Here is a 16,573-nt window from a genome sequence, read left to right as displayed (position 1 = left end):
AAGACCGGGTATTATATTAAGACCCGGTCTTATAGTAAAATAAGACTGGCTCTTATATTAATTTTTTCTCCAAAAGATGCATTAGAGCTGATTATCCGGCTAGGTCTTATTTTTGGGGAAACACGGTATTATTATATTAGTATATTATACAATATAAAGCATGCAAAAATAAAAATGAAAAAGGATATTAAAAATAAATATGGGGGCCGCCCCGGTGGCTCAGGTGGTTGGAGCACCATGCTCCTAATGCTGAGGTCGCTGGTTCGATTGCCACATGGGCCAGTGAGCTGTGCCCTCTATAGCTAATATTGTGAACAATGGCTCTCCCTGGAGCTGGGCTGCGGTGAGCAGTCGGAGGTTGGCATGAGCTGTCGCAGGCTGCTGTGTGCTGCCGCGGGCTTCTGTGGCTGCTATGAGCGGCTGGTGGCCAGCGTGAGTGGCCAGCAGCCAGCGTGAGTGGCTGGCAGCGATCATGTGCTGCCGTAAGTGGCCAGCAGCCGGTGAGAGCTGCCGTGAGCTGCTCTGAGCAGCCGACCAACGACCGGCAACCGAGGGCCTAAGCCGGGGAAGCGCAAGGCTCATAATACCAGCATGGGCCAGGGAGCTGTGTCCTACACAACTAGACTGAGAGACACCGGCTTGAACTGGAGTGGAGGCGGGGGAGGCGGAAGAAGTGGGGAAAATAAAAATGGAGGTGGCCAGTTCAGTTGGTTAGAACGTGGTACCAATGACACCACTGTTGCTGGTTTGATCCCCATATGGGCCACTGAGTTGCACCCTCCTTAAAATAATAATGAGTAAATAAGTAAATGTGAAAGGATGTACTAATAACTTATGTATCCCAAGCGATTGTCTTGTGTGCCCCCAGGCGTGTGTGCTCACTGCTCAGGGAATCCCTGGCCCCATTAGAACACCCCACCCCCAGTGGCTTCCAGAGGTAAAGACAAAAGCACCCTGGGCCATTCTCTGCCAACCCTCATTACCCTGATCAAATGTGCACAGTTGTGACTTTCAAACATTTTCCTTTCAAGCCCAGCTTTCCCTGTTGTGAAGTTTCTTCCTTTCTCCTCATTGCGGTATTTGACCCCTTTTGTAGGAACTGGCAGCCCTCTCCCTGCCTTTTGTGATCTTGCTCAATTTGTTGCTAAGGTTAAGTGCAAAGTGAACGCTGTTGGCATTTTGCATGTAGGCCTGGCCCCTAGGGGTTCTGTGCCAAGGAGGGACTTTTGTTTCTCTTTCTTGCATATTGCTTATCCCAGGGTGCTCTCTTCCTCAGGGGCCTCCTGTACAGTTTGCATTGTCTTTCTGGAGGAGGGCCTGGGAAACTGAGGATGGGTGCTAGATACAGAGGACTGGCCCCACAGCCCGTGGCAGCCACTCAGCAGTCACCTGGAGAACTCCATGCAGGGGGATGGCGGCCAGGAGCCCTGGGAAGTGCCATGGGTCCTGACAGCCCAAAGGGCTGTTAGCAGGCAAGAGGATGACAAACTCAGGTGTAGTGCCTAGAAGCCAGGAGTTGGAAATGGGATCCTCTTTCGGCTCTAACCTCTGGAGACTTAGATCTTCTTTTTTACCTACCTCCTGTCTATTGACCAGGGTGCTTAGTTCCAAAACTGCATCCGCTCACGAAACCACAGTCCCACCACTTCTGGAAATGAGGTCTGTGGTCTTACCTCACTGAACAGGCCTAGGATGACCTGAGAAGCTGAGTTAAAACATGAATTCCATGACTAGGAGACAATGTGGGCGTGTGGAAAGAGTATAGGTTTGATCTTGGTCAGTAACAATGGTACATGTTTATCGAGTGTTTATTACATGCCAGGCCCTGTGTTAAATGCTTTACACAGATTATCTCATTTGATTCTTAAAACAATCTTGTGAGGTAGACAACTTAGTTTCGTTTTACATGTGAAGAAACTAAATCTTAGGTTAAAATAACTTGCTCAGTCATGGCTGATAGGTGGTGAGCTGGGACCCTAACCCAGGTTCATGACTAGTCGCCTCCTGAAACACTTGACCACTCAAGCTCATTTCCTGATCTTTAAAATCAGGCTGTTGTCTACCTCAGAAAGTTGAGGATTTAAATAGTTCTGTAAAGGGTCTGGCACACAGAATTAAGCGATATCTTGTCATTTTTCCAGAAGCTCAGGTGTCATGTTTATTTTATGGTTTTTGAGTGAAACGATCTTGGGTAGTCTTCTACAACTGTCATGTGCTAGGTGCTACAGAGGCAAGGAAGACAGTTCTGGTCTCTCAGAAGCTTAGAGCCTTGGCAGGGGAGGGGAGGAAGAGGAGCGGGAAGGGGGACGAGGAGGGAAAGGCTCTCAGTTCAGTGCAATCAGTATTGAGTCCCCCTTTACCGAAAGGCAGGAGGCAGTGCTGCCATCACCAAGGTTTGTGGCTTCTTCGACTCCTTACCACCCAGTGGGACAACGGGTGTTGGGGATGCAGGATTCAGTAGAATCCGGTTGGCTCTTGTGGATACCAAAGCTGAGTCTGAGGGCATCAAGTGCAAGTTGGGCCCAAAGCAGCCGCCCTCAGGCAGGAAGCTAGAACCTGAGGGGCGCAGGCGCAGTGTCCGTCCCGTTCCATCACATCAGTCTCACAAAGCCATTGCCTGTCCGCCGTCTGATTTCTAGGAGACCTTGTCCAAGGTCTTCCAGGTGCTGGTAGCAGGTGGCTAGTATGTTGGATCCCCTGAGAACAGCGGTAAGGAAGCACGGCTCCTCCGGCTTCTAGAGGGTTTTCCGGAAGTTCTCAACCACTTCTTCATAATCGTGCTCATCATCATCATCATCTGCAAGAGAATTCATCAGTGAGGAGCTGCGGTCCCAGGCAGGTTCCTTTCCCTCCTCAGGGCACATTGCTCACCTGGATAGGGAAGGGGTTGGTCTGGGTGCTCTGAGGTCCTCGCTCACCCAGAAACCACAGTTTGTTCTGACTGAACACTGCACATTCCCCATGTGCTTTGGGAAGGGTAGTGTGTTGGGAGATGAACTCATTTTCCTTGCCAGGGCTCTGGAGTCCCTGGGAGGGCGACTGTAGGGACCCTTCAGCCTAAGCCCATCCCATATAGGCCTGGCCATCCCGCTCGGCCACAGAAGGGTCTGCCCAGCAGCAGAGGAGGGAGTAGGAAGGGGAGAGGCGAGCACAAGGGTGAGCGGGCTGACGGGACTCACCTGGCTCCTGGGGGTGGGACTTAGTGGACTTGAGGCCCTTGGGGATAATCTTGCTGTATACGTCCGGTTTGTCCTTGGTGTCCTTTGGCAAGGTGTTCATCTTGAGTTTGGGCAACACAGGGGGTTGCTGCAGCTCTGAGACCTGAAAAGACTAAGGGGGAGAAAAAGCAGAAGTGAGCAGGGTCCCAAGAAGCAGAGCAGCAGAATCCATGAAATGTAATTTCCTTCAAATGTCACTTCCTCCTCTCCCTTCTCTACTTCCTTTTCAGGGCAGGGTTTCTCAGGACTCCAGGGGTTTTTTGCTATAAGCACATGAAATGTTCTTAATGGCTGGGGTGAGAGATGGCAGGTCTGGGGGCTAGAGATGCTGGCCCTGAGTTTCTCCACATGGGGGTTTGGTCCGTGTCCGTCACATCTGTTGCTGAGTGGGGGGGCGGGGGAGGGAGCAACTACAGAGCCTCAGAACAGTGCCAGAGCAGGGAGAGGACTTGCATTGAGTTCAGACCTTGTGCCAGATGCTATATGCATAACTGTACATTTAATCCTCAGGTGACCCTTTGAGTAGCTGGTTCAGGCCCCAATTTACCCATGAGGAAATGGGCTCAGAGAGGGCTCATGGGCTCATGTCAAACCCCACACACGATGCCTAGCTGGGCCATGTCTGTCACCTCTAAAGCCAGTGTTCTTTCCACCACACCGTGCTTTGGAGAGCAAATGGTATATTTCCCCTGGTCAACAGCAAAGAATGCTGAGGCCTAGAGAGGAAAAGCTGCTGGTTCAAGGACAAGCAGGAATTGGGCCCAATGTCACTTCCGTCAGGAGCCAAGACTGGGACTGAGGTCTCTGAATTCTCTGTATTTCTAGCACTGTAGCAAGGCCCATATTTCAGGTGTCCCAGTCCATCCTTTGTCCTCCGAAAATGACTGTCCCTCCTCTACAGATATGACCCCCCCTCCTGGAGCTGAGGCCACTCAGAATTCATCTTTTTAACTTCCACTGCCATCCCACTATCTGCACACATAGTACGGAGCATGAGCCGAGTATGCTAGGTGCTCGAGCCACGTGGTTAGACCCAATGTCAAACCCCAGCCTGCCGCTTGCTGTGTGATCTAAGGTAAGACTCCTTTTCCTCTGCATCTCTTTGTTTTCCTAACTGGTAACAAAGCGCCCAACAGTAGCAGCCAGTGAAACAGGAATGTGAGTGAGTGATGTTACTATCTAGGCTTCACTGGGGAGAGAACATGCTCCGAGGAGTACAGGCCACAGAGTGAGTGTACTGCGACGGAACTTAGTCTGCGTCTGGTTCTCCCCCTCATTGTGATTCACTTTGGTTCAGTGCAGCACTCCCTGGCACTTACTCTGCCCACTTTGGAGGGTTGAGGTCCCTGCCCCCACAGAACTCTCATTCTAGCCAGAGAGACTCAAGTACAGCTAACAGAAAACTACGTGCCCCCCCAGCCCCCCACACTACATCCAACATGCAGTGTGAATACACAAGAGGGAAGACTCGGCCCAGGAGGAAATCAGCTGAGCCGTGCCCATGAACCTGGAAGGAGGAAGAACCTGCCTGGCTAAACGACTGGTGTGTGAGAAGTGCTGAGGCAGGAGTCCTGGCATCGGGCGGGGGCTTCAGGAGTGTGCACTGCAGAGCAGCTGGTGGGAGATGGGAGGGCAAGCGTAAGTCAGCCCACAGGACCCCAGATGCCATGTTAAGGGGTCTGCATTACTCCCCCCGGCACTGGGGAGCCCTTGAAGTTGTCAGAAAATGGGGCCAAGACCCATCAGCGACTAGAGATGAATTTGAGAGGCCATTCTGACAGCTGTGGGGAAGGATTGAAGAGGCTGCTGAAACAGTTTAGGTGAAAAAGGATGAAGCTTGAACTAGGGGAGTGACATCACGGGGCAGCAAAGAGGCGAAGCACAATGAACTTGGAGTCAGAATGCTCCTGCTCCAGTTCAGGCCTCCCGTTTATTAACTGACTCGGGGTGAGTCTCAGGGTCTCCAAGTCATTTTCTCAACCGTAAAATGTGGATAATCACACCACTGCGGGATTGTCAGGATCGAATAAGAAGAACAGGTGCAAAGGGCAAATTTATAAACTGCAAGCTCTATACAATTCGAAGAGCAATGTGCTGCTGGACAAAGAAGAAATGGCAGGCGCTGCAGTGATCCCAACAGGCGACCCCTCCCCGCCCGCTGGTTGTGTTAGTACCTGGATGCTTCTCTCCTTGCAGCTCTGTTTCTTGGGTTCACTGAAGGCCTGACGTTTCGGGGGCCTGGGTGGGGGGGTTTGGTTGTCGACCGGTAACTTCCGAAGGTGATAATAAAAGGCATCCGACAGCTCCTCCACTGTGGCTATGGGCAGAGGCCCATCTGGCTGGCCTGGCTGCCCCTTGGCCTCCACAACCGTCAGGTCAAGCCACCGGGGAGGGATCTCAAAGCACATCCCAGGCTCAGAATCCAGGCTGATCACCAAGAAGGGTTCCACGATCCTCTCCTCTAGGCGCAGGCCCGAGAAAGAGGGCAGAGGGTCAGCAGGGTGGCTGCTGTCCTTGGCCACCACCTTAACCTCGCAGGGCAGTGAGAACTGGACAGTCAGATCCGCCAGGCGGTAGCGCCGGCCATCATTCATCTCCTCCACAAAGCTGCCAGCGTAGTAGAGAGGCAGCATAATTGGTTCCTTGTTCTCTGCCTCCTCTTCACACTCTTCCTCTTCCTCCCCAGCCAGGTCACTCAGCCGATGACACAGCAAGATGTCTATGTCACTGTGAGCCCCGTGGACCTGGCTAGGCCCCAACACCTCCAGCCTGTCTCCCACAGCCAGGGAAATGAACCCGGGGATCTCCATCTCGTCGACCTCATAATCCTTTGTGGTCACCACTCGGAGTGGCTGGCCTGGCTGGAGAGCACCCAGGAGGTCATAGGCTGTGGCGAACTCTCTTGGCCGTCGCCGCAATTTGCCCTCGTAAGCCCCAGAGACCATGAAGTATCTGGGCACCTTCCGGCCCTTGGTTGAAGCCATTACCCGCCAGGGTGGTGAGGCCAGGCCATAGATGCAGAGCCTCTGGCCTTTCTGCAAGGAGCCCACCCATGGGCTGAGGAAGATGGGGGGCCCCACTGGACCTTCTAGGATCTCCGTGTTCAGGGGGAAGGGGCCTCCCCGGGCCAGGACCTCACTCAGCAGCAGCGGCTGGATGAAGTCCACGTGCTGAGAGGAGGCGGTGACATCCTCCACGTCTACTTCCAGAGTAGAAGGGATCTTGACTATGGTCCTGCGCACTGTGGAGGGGGGAGGTCAGCTCAGTGGTGTGGCCACACACTGCCCCCGCGCGGCTCTCTCCACCCCCAGCAAAGAGACCTGGACCAGCTGATTCCTTTCCTGTTCTCATTTTTTCTTTCCTCCCAGCCTTTTCCTACTGTACCAGAGTCCTTGCCCACTCTTCTCTTCAATCTCTTTTTTAAAAAAACTTATAGAAAGTTTTAAACATTCATAAAAACAGAGAGACTACTATAATGAAAGCCTGTGTACCTATTACCCAGCTTCAACACTGAATTCAAGGCCCATCTTTAATTTCTACTCCCATCTATCTATTCCTCCTTCGTGGGATCATTTTGAATCAGAGCAATCACATCCTATCTGTGGCTATTCAGTGTGAACCTCTAAAAGAAGGGATGATAACAATTTTTAAAAGCATAACCATAAAGCCATTATCACATCGAAATAATAATGATTATTTGGTAATTCCTTATTATTGAATATCCCATCAGTTCAACTACTTTTTACATTTTAATTGAATTTTGCATGTAGTTTCATAAGCTGCCTGTCCAGATCCTTTCTGGATTTAAAGAAAGCCAAATCAAGAAAAGCACTGACTAAATGACCTCGAGCAACTTGTTTCCTCTGGATTAGCACCTGGGTACAAACTCAAGAGGGGACTGTAAGAGAATGAGGAAAGCTGACCCATCCACTGCGTTGTTTGATCCGCACCACATGAAAGATGGAGCAGGGTATACCCTCCCATTTGGCAGATGAGAACACTGAGGCTCAGAGGAGCAGTGATGACTTCCCTCAGGTCACATTGTTGAGATTTTTGCTTTGTGCCAGAGGGGCCGATAATTGGTGGAAGCTGGAAATGGACACATGGGGGTTCTTTATACTGTTTTGGTTTCTTCTTCAAAATACTCTGGATGACCTGATCTACCTCAGTATCCAGCACAGCCTACCAAGCCCCATCCACCATTAAAACCCCAGGCTCCCCAGATTGTGGTCTCTTACTGCCATTTCCCAGGAGAGTCCGGGGCTCCCTGGGAAAGAGCTAACTTCAAGTTCCTGGGGAGAAAATGTTCAAGATGAACCTAGAATACCTTATACCAGAAAGCAAGACCACGAGTCATGTCAAAAGGATTTAGGAGCCAGTTTGAAAATGCTCCCACTGGCCAAAGCTGAGATAATTCGAGCATCAGTAAGAATAATAATTTCAGTGGATTGGAACATTAAAAACATTTCATCTGTGGCTTCATAATGATTAAAAAAAACAACAACAACACCTAAATAAGCAACCATGCAGGATGCTAGGGAGCCAACTCATTATTTTAAAAACTATTAAAAAAAAAAAAAAAAAGCTTATTTCTTAGGACAGTCCTCAGTGCAGGCTTGTGGCAGGGCTGGTGAAACAGAAGCAGGTCCTGGCCAGGTCTGGCCAGTTAGAGGCTGAGCCTGAGCGGAGGTGAAGAATGGGACCCATGGCCTCTATATACAAACACAATGTCCTGTATTTCCTGTACAAACTAAGCATAGAGGAGATGAGGGGAGTTTTCCCTTTATGTAGTTTCCCAGCTAATAAATAAAGGAATGATAGGATTAAAATATCACCATTGCGATTCCTAATAAAATCATGGATCTAGGAAGTGGTCATCAACAGCCGCTCACATCACAAACATTGGCCCATCCATTGTGTTATTTGATCTACACCACGTGGCAAGGCTGGTGCTCAAGTTAAATTGGTGGCAGACACAGAGCCAAGGCGGGATCTTTGTCCCACACCTCATGCAACAATGAGAAACTGACTCAAGCTAAGTGCCTGTTTACAGGTGTGCAGAAAAGAGCGAACACAGCGGGCCTGATACTGCTTTCCCTAGAAAAGCCTACCTGTAAGGTTGGTCTTTGGCCGGCATGTGGGAATGTGGATTTGGGGAGGGTCCCCTCCATTCCCTGGTGGGTCACTGTACCTAAACTTGTACAAACAGTGTGGCTAATGCTGAATGCCTGCTTTCCTCCCGGGAGTCTGGAATTTTGGTGCATTCTAGGCAGAGGGTACCTACATAACATAACCATCCCCCGATAAAAACCTTGGGCACTGAGTCTCTCATGAGCTTCCTTGGCAGACAACACCTCACACGTGCTGTCGCAATTCAGTGTTGGAGGAATGAAGTGTGCCCTATGTGCCTTCACTGGGAGGGGAGTCTTGGAGGCTGCACCTGCTTTCCTCTGGGCGTCTCCACACACACTTTTTCCCTTGGCAGACTGTGCTTTATGTCCTCTTGTCATAATACATCAAAAGCTGTGAGTACGACTATATGCCGAGTCCTATGGGTCCCCCCAATGGAATCTTTGAATCTGGGGGTGGGCTCAGGGCCTGACCCAACAGGAAAATCAGGACAGAGGAGCAGGTTAGCACCTCCACAAGGAGGCTAGCAACAAAATCCAGTATGTCAGAAAGCCTACAGGACAAATGGCCTATTCCCTTCAACAGATAAATTACAAGAAAAAGGGAGAAGAAAGGGAACCTATAGATTAAAAGGGACTCAAGGGACATAATAATCAATAGCAATGTTGTGGGCCTAATATGAATAAAACTGTAAAAACAATTATGAGCCAGTGGAGGAAATTCAAACCCCAGGTGGGTATTACCAAGTGGTGGTAATAGGGGTTGTTGGTCATCTTTTTGGTACAATGATGGTGTGTCTGTTTAAAAAAAAAAGTCTCATTTTTAAATAGAGGCACTTCTTCAGAAAGAGACACATATTGGACTATTTACAAAACAAATGCTATGATACCTAGGGTTTGCTTTGAAATAATCAGGTGGGGAGGGGAGAGTGGGGACGGGGAGATGTGAAACAGGGTGCTGATAATTGTGATGCTGGGTGGTGGGGTCATGGGAGTTCGTTATACTACTCCCTACTTTTGTATATGTTTGCACTTTTCCATAATAAAATCGTTCTAAAAGATTTGTTTAAAACAGGGCAAAGAATCCCCACTTGGTTTTGTAGTCTGCCAGCAACCCTGACCAACTCTGGTCTCGGTGACTGCCAGAGAGCTGAACCTCAAATCTGGCCTCCAGAGGAGAGGTCCTGGGGCACCATTCTTCCACCTCCACTCAGACCCAGCCTCCGACTAGACAGACCGGCTTCTGCCTCTGTATTACCAACCCTGCTCAGCGTGCTGCCACCAGCCTATCCTAAGAAATAACCTATGAAACTCAGTACCCAATAGAAGGACCTTCGGGAACAATCCTGCTCTCCTGAGGCAGGAAAATGTTTTTCTCCTGAGCAAATGGTCAAGGTTTCACGTTGTAACACTGTGTCTCCGTCCTAGCTGCTAACAAGCTCACAACCCAACATTTGCCCAATTTTATAAAGTACCTGGGATCTTACTCTTCAATTAGCCCATTTTCCATCTCGGTTCACACCTAACTTCCATTCTTTGGGAATCTTTATTCTGTTACTCTGTATATATTTGTAAACCACCTGGAATCCCTAGACTATCTGCCAGAAGGTGGGGAGGAGGCGTGTCTTCTATCAGAGTGGTTACCCCAGGCTCCCCTCTTTCCCTTCCCCGCCAACCCCCACCCACCTGCCCGGCAACTCACTGTGCATGACGGCCTGGAGCTCATACTGGGGCTTCAGGATCAGGGAGCGCCAGGGGAGGGTGGGGCAAGTTAGGAGGAGGCCCTTCAGAGCCGGGTCCTGCAGGGCCTGCAGGAGGGTCCGAGGGGCACCAGTCTCCAATATCCAGAAGGTCCCCTTCTGGGACAGGGGCAGGCGCAGAGTGACCATCTCGGCCTCCATGCCCAGCACACAGCGGGCGCTGCAGGTCCCGAGGTACATCTCCACAGCCTCAAGCATGAGGGGCTGCTCCTGTGGCACCACCCTGGTCTTTGTGTCAATTCTGTGGGTTGACATGAACCAAATGGGCAGTTGCTTGGAGTTCTGGATTGTCGCAGAGATCAGCTCCTCTAGGGTTCCGTAGCTCTGGGGGCCGGTGAGGGGACTGAAGAGGCCTGTGGGGCACAGCAGATGGTGTCAGGGTGGGGCAGCCTTTGTTGGGTCCAGGGCTGCATATACCAGGCCCCAGTCTGGCCACAGAGAACCCAGACAGAATACCCCAAGGCAGGTGCCAAGGGCGGGCCAGCATCTGGACACTAAGGCTGCAGGGCTGAGGGACGGGAGGCAGTAAATGACCATGTGTGAACGGACAGTGAGGGGCAGAGGTGGAGACAGTTTCTTCTAACACACAGGCACAGACACAGAATGGACTGTCACCAGAGACACAGAATAGAACAGGGACGTGTTCCCCAGCAGACACACTGACAATTGCCACATTTTCCTACCTCCTGACCCCATCTGCCTCTACCTTTGCCAACTTTGCCCCCAGATATCTCACCACCATTCCAATCCCGCATATCCACCACCTATCACCCCATCCTGGGGCAGCGCCATTGTCCCTCTCTCCCAAACTAGAAACTCAGGAGCTACTGGCCAAAAGATCTCTGACCCTGCCTTAACTGGCAGCCAGTTCTGGCTGCTCTCCTCCCCTCTACCCCTCCCTCTACCCATTCTTCTGCCACCCAACTGGCCTAAAATAACCCACATCTGGACATAACTTCACTTCTAGGATTTTTCTATCCAATACGCTCAACACTCATCCAATCCAGAAAACATCATACAAACCAGAAGCGAGGGACATTCTGCAAAAGCACTGATCTGGACTCTTCAAAAACATCAATGTCAGGACAATAAAAAGCTGAGGAACTCTTCCAGCCTAAAAGAGACTAAAGAAATAGGACAACTGCCTGCAACGTGTGATCTGGGATCGAATTCTGGATCAAGGGAAAAAACTGCTACAAAGGACATTATTAGGGTGGTTGGTGAAATCCGAATACAAACTGTGGGTTAGATACTACCATTATATCAATATTACATTTCCTGAATTTGATCATTCAACTATAGTTTTGTGAGTGAATGTCTTTCTTTTTAGGAAATACACTAAATATTAGGAGTGATATTTAGATGTAAAGGGGCATCATGTCTGCAATTTATTCTCAAATGGCTCAGGAAAAAAATATATATATACACATGTATATAGTAACATGTTTATATATGTGTGTGTGTGTGTGTGTGTGTCTGTGTGTGTGAAGAGAGGTGGGGAAGGGAAAGGGAAAGCAAATGTAACAAAATGTTTAACAACTGGTGAATCTGGATAAGGGTGTACAGTAGTTCCAGCAAGTCTTATGTAAATTTGAAAGTATTTCAAAATAAAAACAAAATCCTCAAAATACAAAATAACATACATCACTTTCATATTAAAACCCTCCCTGGTTCCTCAATGCCTTCAAAATAAAGACCGAAATGTGTCTGACCCCCACACAAGCCCCGGGGGTTCTGGCTTCCCCCCACTCCCACCACTTGCGCCTCACCTGGAACCCACACCTTCACCGTCCTGTTCCGGAGATCGCAGTGACTCATACTGAGAACCAGCCCTCAGAGGGCACCTCCACTGTGCCAGGCCTGTTGTACATGCTTCATGCATGGCAACTCATTTTGTTCTCACCTCAAGCCTGAGTACCCCCATCACAAAGGAGTAAGCTGAACCCCACAGAGGTCACAGGAACTTGCCAAGGCCACAGACAGTGGCTGGCAGAGCACTGCCCACCCAGGCTGTTGGCTTCAGCGTCCAGCCCACAGCCCACCACACAACACACCTCCTGCAATAACTGAGCTACATAGGGTTTCTGGAGTCCCAAATGTGCACATGCCACTCCCTCTACTTACTCCTTCTAGGGATTCTTCTTTCAGCTCAGGTCCCATCTCCTCTAGGAAGCCTGCACAGACCGCTGAGGCAGGCTGCTCCCACCAGAGCCCTCCCGAAACTTGTGCCTATTTCTCCTGTTGCCTTCCTCTCACTGCCAGCCTGGGAGCTCCCCACCAGAGAGGGCTGCCCCTGGTTCATCCTGAGCCCCATGTCCCCAGGCCCCAGCACACTGCCTGCCACATAGCGGGTGGCAGTAAATACTTAGTAAGTGAATGTGTGAGCAAACATGGAGAAGGCACATGGACAAAGATCTGGAACCAAAAAGTCCCAGCAGAGATGTGATGAGAGAGAGGGACAAAGAGAGGAGGCAGCCATGCCAGACTCAGGGCATTGTCACACCACCCTGGGGACATCCTGGGCCTTGAGGCTGGGTAGTGGTGGACATGAGAGCCACATGTGCCAACCCAGAAGGGTGGGAATGTGTGCCAAGGTTGGCAAGCCCCTGAGTGTGTCTGCAGGTATGCCTGGAGAGTGTCAAGGCACTCGGGGAGACAGGTGTCACCTTACCCTGGAAGTTGGGGTTCAGCTCCATGGTCTGGCCTGTCCCTGGGTTCTCGCAGACCACCTTCTGGAGGTGAACCTGGGTGACCTTGATCAGGTCCCCTGTGGAGAGGCAGCACTCATTCCCAGAGATCTCGTAGATGGAGCCTGTGGAGATACAGACTCAGTTTCCCCACTCAATAAGGGCCAAGCACTCGGCAGCCTGTGCCTGTTCCCCCATAAGCCCTGCTCTGCCGCACCTTTGCACACGTGTTCCTGCCACCTGGAATGCCCTTCCCTGTTTTACCCTACCTAATGGCCACTGGCTCAGCTGTCCTCAGGGAGCATAAACGCCATCTTTGCCTTCCAGCACTGGATGTACCCCTCTGTGGCTCTGGCCTTCTTTACATCCCCACGCCTCCTAAACTGAGCTCACAGGGCAGGGCTGATCCATCTCAGCGTCACTGCAGTCAGGACGGCCTGGCTTAAGCATGCATTAAAGGCCTGAATGAGTAAATAACCCAGTGACTCCCCAAACAAGGCCCAGAAAGGGCCAGTGGCAACCCAAGGTCACAGAGAGCCTAGCATCCACCCTGGTGCTTTCTGTTTCAAGTGAATTGTTTTTAAAGGAAGCGCAGGAGAGAATAGAGGGCCAGAGACAGTGTGGTCCCCTTAGGGAGGGTTCTGGTCTCCCACTTTCAAGCCCAGCAGCGTCACTTTCCTGGTTTAAAGTGCTTAAAACAGTGTCCGGAACATAGAAGGTGCCCAACAGAGATCTGTCTCACACGGAGCACACAGGCTCTGCATCCTGCTGACATTGGACAGGAAAGTCCAGGTAGATGAGCCTTGAGGCCACCTGACGCCACCCCACCCCACCCCAGGGCAGCCCCCGCAGGGCCCTTCCCAACAGCCCTGAGAAACTGGTGAGAACCCCACCCCTTACCCCCAGGAAAACGCACACAGGCTCATAAAACACACAATTCTGTCTACAGTCTCGGGGGTGGGCCTTGGGGCTGGTGAGAACAGCAGCCGGGAGTGCTGTGGTCAGTAGGCAGATGCGTCATTGTATTAAAATACATGACAGTCCTCAGAAGGACAGTTTCCCTTTCCTAAATGATGACTGAACCTCAGCGAAGCTGAGCGGGTGGCCCAAGATTACGGGTAATAAGAGGCCAGGGTGCTTGCCTCCAAAGCTGCAGCTCCTAACGGCTTCCAAGTGGAAGTGTCAGGCCACCTGACCCATAGAAGTGTCCAGTATCACCACCTGTCCTCTGCACTCACCCCACCTCATACTCGCACCCCGTCTTCTCTTACCCTAACTTCTGTCACTTCCCACCACCCAGCTCAGGCAGAATGAGGAAACTCAGGTGTTACGACACACAGCGGGCAGGGGGTGTTGGGAGGAGAGCAAACAGCACACCGGTGCCTGCAGGAAGCCCCGAGAGGTAGCATCAGAATTTGAAACCAGATCCATCAGACTCCCAACTGGACCTGGCCAGACCCACTGTGTGGTGGCCTGTCCTGCACACTGTGTGGCCCTCCCTGTATCTCACCCTTGGTCTAAGACTCACTTGGGGCCTCAGAACACTTTACGGGAAGCTGCTGGGGCAGAGCAAGGAACAGAGAGAGGGGACAGGATGGCTAGGGCACCCATGCATTAGTTTGCTCTTCCAAAGAAGGAGCCCCCTCCTGAGCACCACCCGATGTCTCCATTCCCTCTCTCCTCCACCTCGATGCCCACAGCTTCTCTTTCACCCTCAGCAGCCCTGGTTTTTTTGCTGAGCAGCCATCCTCTCCCTTCCACGGCCTGTCCATTCCTTACCTCTTGCTCTTTTAGGCAATAACTACGTAGTGACTGAGCCCCTGCTGTGTCCCCATCCCTGTGAGGTAAGTGGGCAGATGTTCAGGTATACAAGCAGCAGAGGGCTGAGCAGGCTTCCGGGACAAGGAGCCATTTCAGCTGAGAATAGAAGGGCTGATCAAATCAAGCATTGCCCATTGCCAAGCACAGGACAAAAGTGGGATGGAGGGACTGAAGGATGGGCGTCAGGGGGCAGTGGGCGGTCACACGGAGGGGAGGGCTGACCTGGCACTTAAGAATCAAGCAAGAGCTGCATGACATGAGCGCTTTAATACCGGGCGCCCGCACAATCGGACCTCAATCAGTGCACACCGCGATTCTAGCCTGACTTGGCTGACTGCACCCATCTGGGTGTGTGAGCTTATTACTCCCCTGCGGGGCAATCAGCGACACCCCCACCCCATTCTACGTCCCAAGGAGGTTGTGTGTGGCCCCAAATCACACAGCTTGGCAGCGTCGGGATTCGAATCCAGGGCGCACCTTCCTGGGTTTCTGACGCCCTGGCGGCGCCTCTGTCCCCAACCCAGGGAGAACCTGGCAGCGGCGGGGCAGGGGGTTGGGGCGGTCTTCGCCCTTCACTCACCCTGGAAGTAGACCCCCGAGCAGACCTTCAGCACACGCGGGAGGGAGGCGGGGTCCAGCGCGCAAACGAAGTCCTCCAACGACGTGGGCTCCATGGTCCCCGCGGCTCGCTGGACGCAGACTGAGCGGCCGGGCGCCGGCTTCCCCGAGAGCCCGCAGCCCCGCCCCGCCCCGCTGGGTGGAGCCGCCCCGCCGCGGGGAGCCGCCCCGCAGGTGCACGCAACTCCCTGCTTTTGGGGAGGACTTTTCCCTCTCCCAGCCTCAATTACCGCATCTGTAAAATAGGGTTACAATACCTACCTGTCAAATTGGTGGCACGATTTAGAAGGTCTAGATCAGGAGCTGACCTTCCAGGGCGGCTCTGAGTAAACAAAGGCAGATCCCCACGTCCTCAGTCCTCAGTAATGGACCTCACGGTGGAGGAGGGACGATGATGCAGATGAGGGAGAAACCCCTTCATTCCCTCTCCCCTACCCCCCTCGGTTCTCCCAGTTACAAGAGGAAACGCCTGGTATAATTCTGGGTCTCACAGGCGAGAGACAGCCCTGCGTTTTGGGTCTGAAGGGGAAGCTACAGCGTTGGGTCGCCTGAATCCCTCTCCAGGACACTCCGTGGTCCTCTACTGACCAGGAACTCATGACCTTTCCGGGACGCTCATACCCTCCGCATAATTCTAATTAAAAATTCTTCCTTGGGCTAAAGAGAAATCTGCTTAGGAGAAAGTCCAACCTCTTCTCCTGACCCCACGAGGATCCTTAAGGAGTTTCCATTTCTCTGTCCCTCAGGAGTAAGTTATACCCACAGAAGCTCAAATCCCAGCTCTCCATCTTGCTTGTTATATAACTTTAGGCGAGTCACTTCGACTTTCCTCACCTATGAAATAAGGTAAAGAATCTTAGCTGGCTAGGAGGATTAAATGAGATGATATAAGCATTGTGCAAAATACTTTCTTTCATTTTTCTTTTTGTCACTATGAAAGTAATAGAAAAGTAATAGAAAACTTCTAATCAGAAATAATAACGAATGTTTAAAATAAAAGAAATAAATCCTAATTAAAGACATTTGACAAAAAGAGGATATTCTTTTCCCACCCTCAAATATATTGACTACTAAAATTTTGCGGTTTCTTTCCACTCTTTATTCTGCCTGTGGTGTGGGTTTTTTTTTTAACTTTTGATTTATACTACAGTTCCAAAAATATTAGAGATTTTCCTATGTCATGCAAGGTGTCGGGCGGGGTCTCTGGTCCCACTCCCCACAGAACGCAGGACATGGTGAGGCCAAAAAAGAACACCCACAGAGCCATAGACAGGGGAGTCACACCACTATAGTCTCGCTGGCGGCTGGGTTGGAGACACAGAAAGCAGGAGCCACACGAT

At 51.2% G+C, this 16,573-nt stretch overlaps 1 protein-coding gene across 1 annotated transcript; it reads right to left on the bottom strand.

Moving 5' to 3' along the window:
• Positions 1–1,790: 1,790 nt before the first annotated feature.
• Positions 1,791–15,583, bottom strand: THEMIS2 (thymocyte selection associated family member 2). Its single transcript, XM_088790725.1, has 6 exons — positions 15,196–15,583; positions 12,779–12,919; positions 10,050–10,460; positions 5,393–6,459; positions 3,180–3,330; positions 1,791–2,797 (listed from the first exon to the last, which is right to left on the bottom strand). Exons 1-6 carry the CDS (start codon positions 15,287–15,289, stop codon positions 2,736–2,738), a joined length of 1,926 nt encoding a protein of 641 aa, XP_088646851.1. The 5' UTR covers positions 15,290–15,583; the 3' UTR covers positions 1,791–2,735.
• Positions 15,584–16,573: the final 990 nt, after the last annotated feature.

Source organism: Rhinolophus sinicus, chromosome 14, assembly GCF_057876585.1.
Source record: "Rhinolophus sinicus isolate RSI-liver-muscle chromosome 14, RSI-T2T, whole genome shotgun sequence".
Lineage (NCBI taxonomy): Eukaryota > Metazoa > Chordata > Mammalia > Chiroptera > Rhinolophidae > Rhinolophus > Rhinolophus sinicus.
The sequence above is the reverse complement of the archived record's forward strand: the minus strand, read 5'-3'. Positions and strand labels throughout refer to the sequence as shown.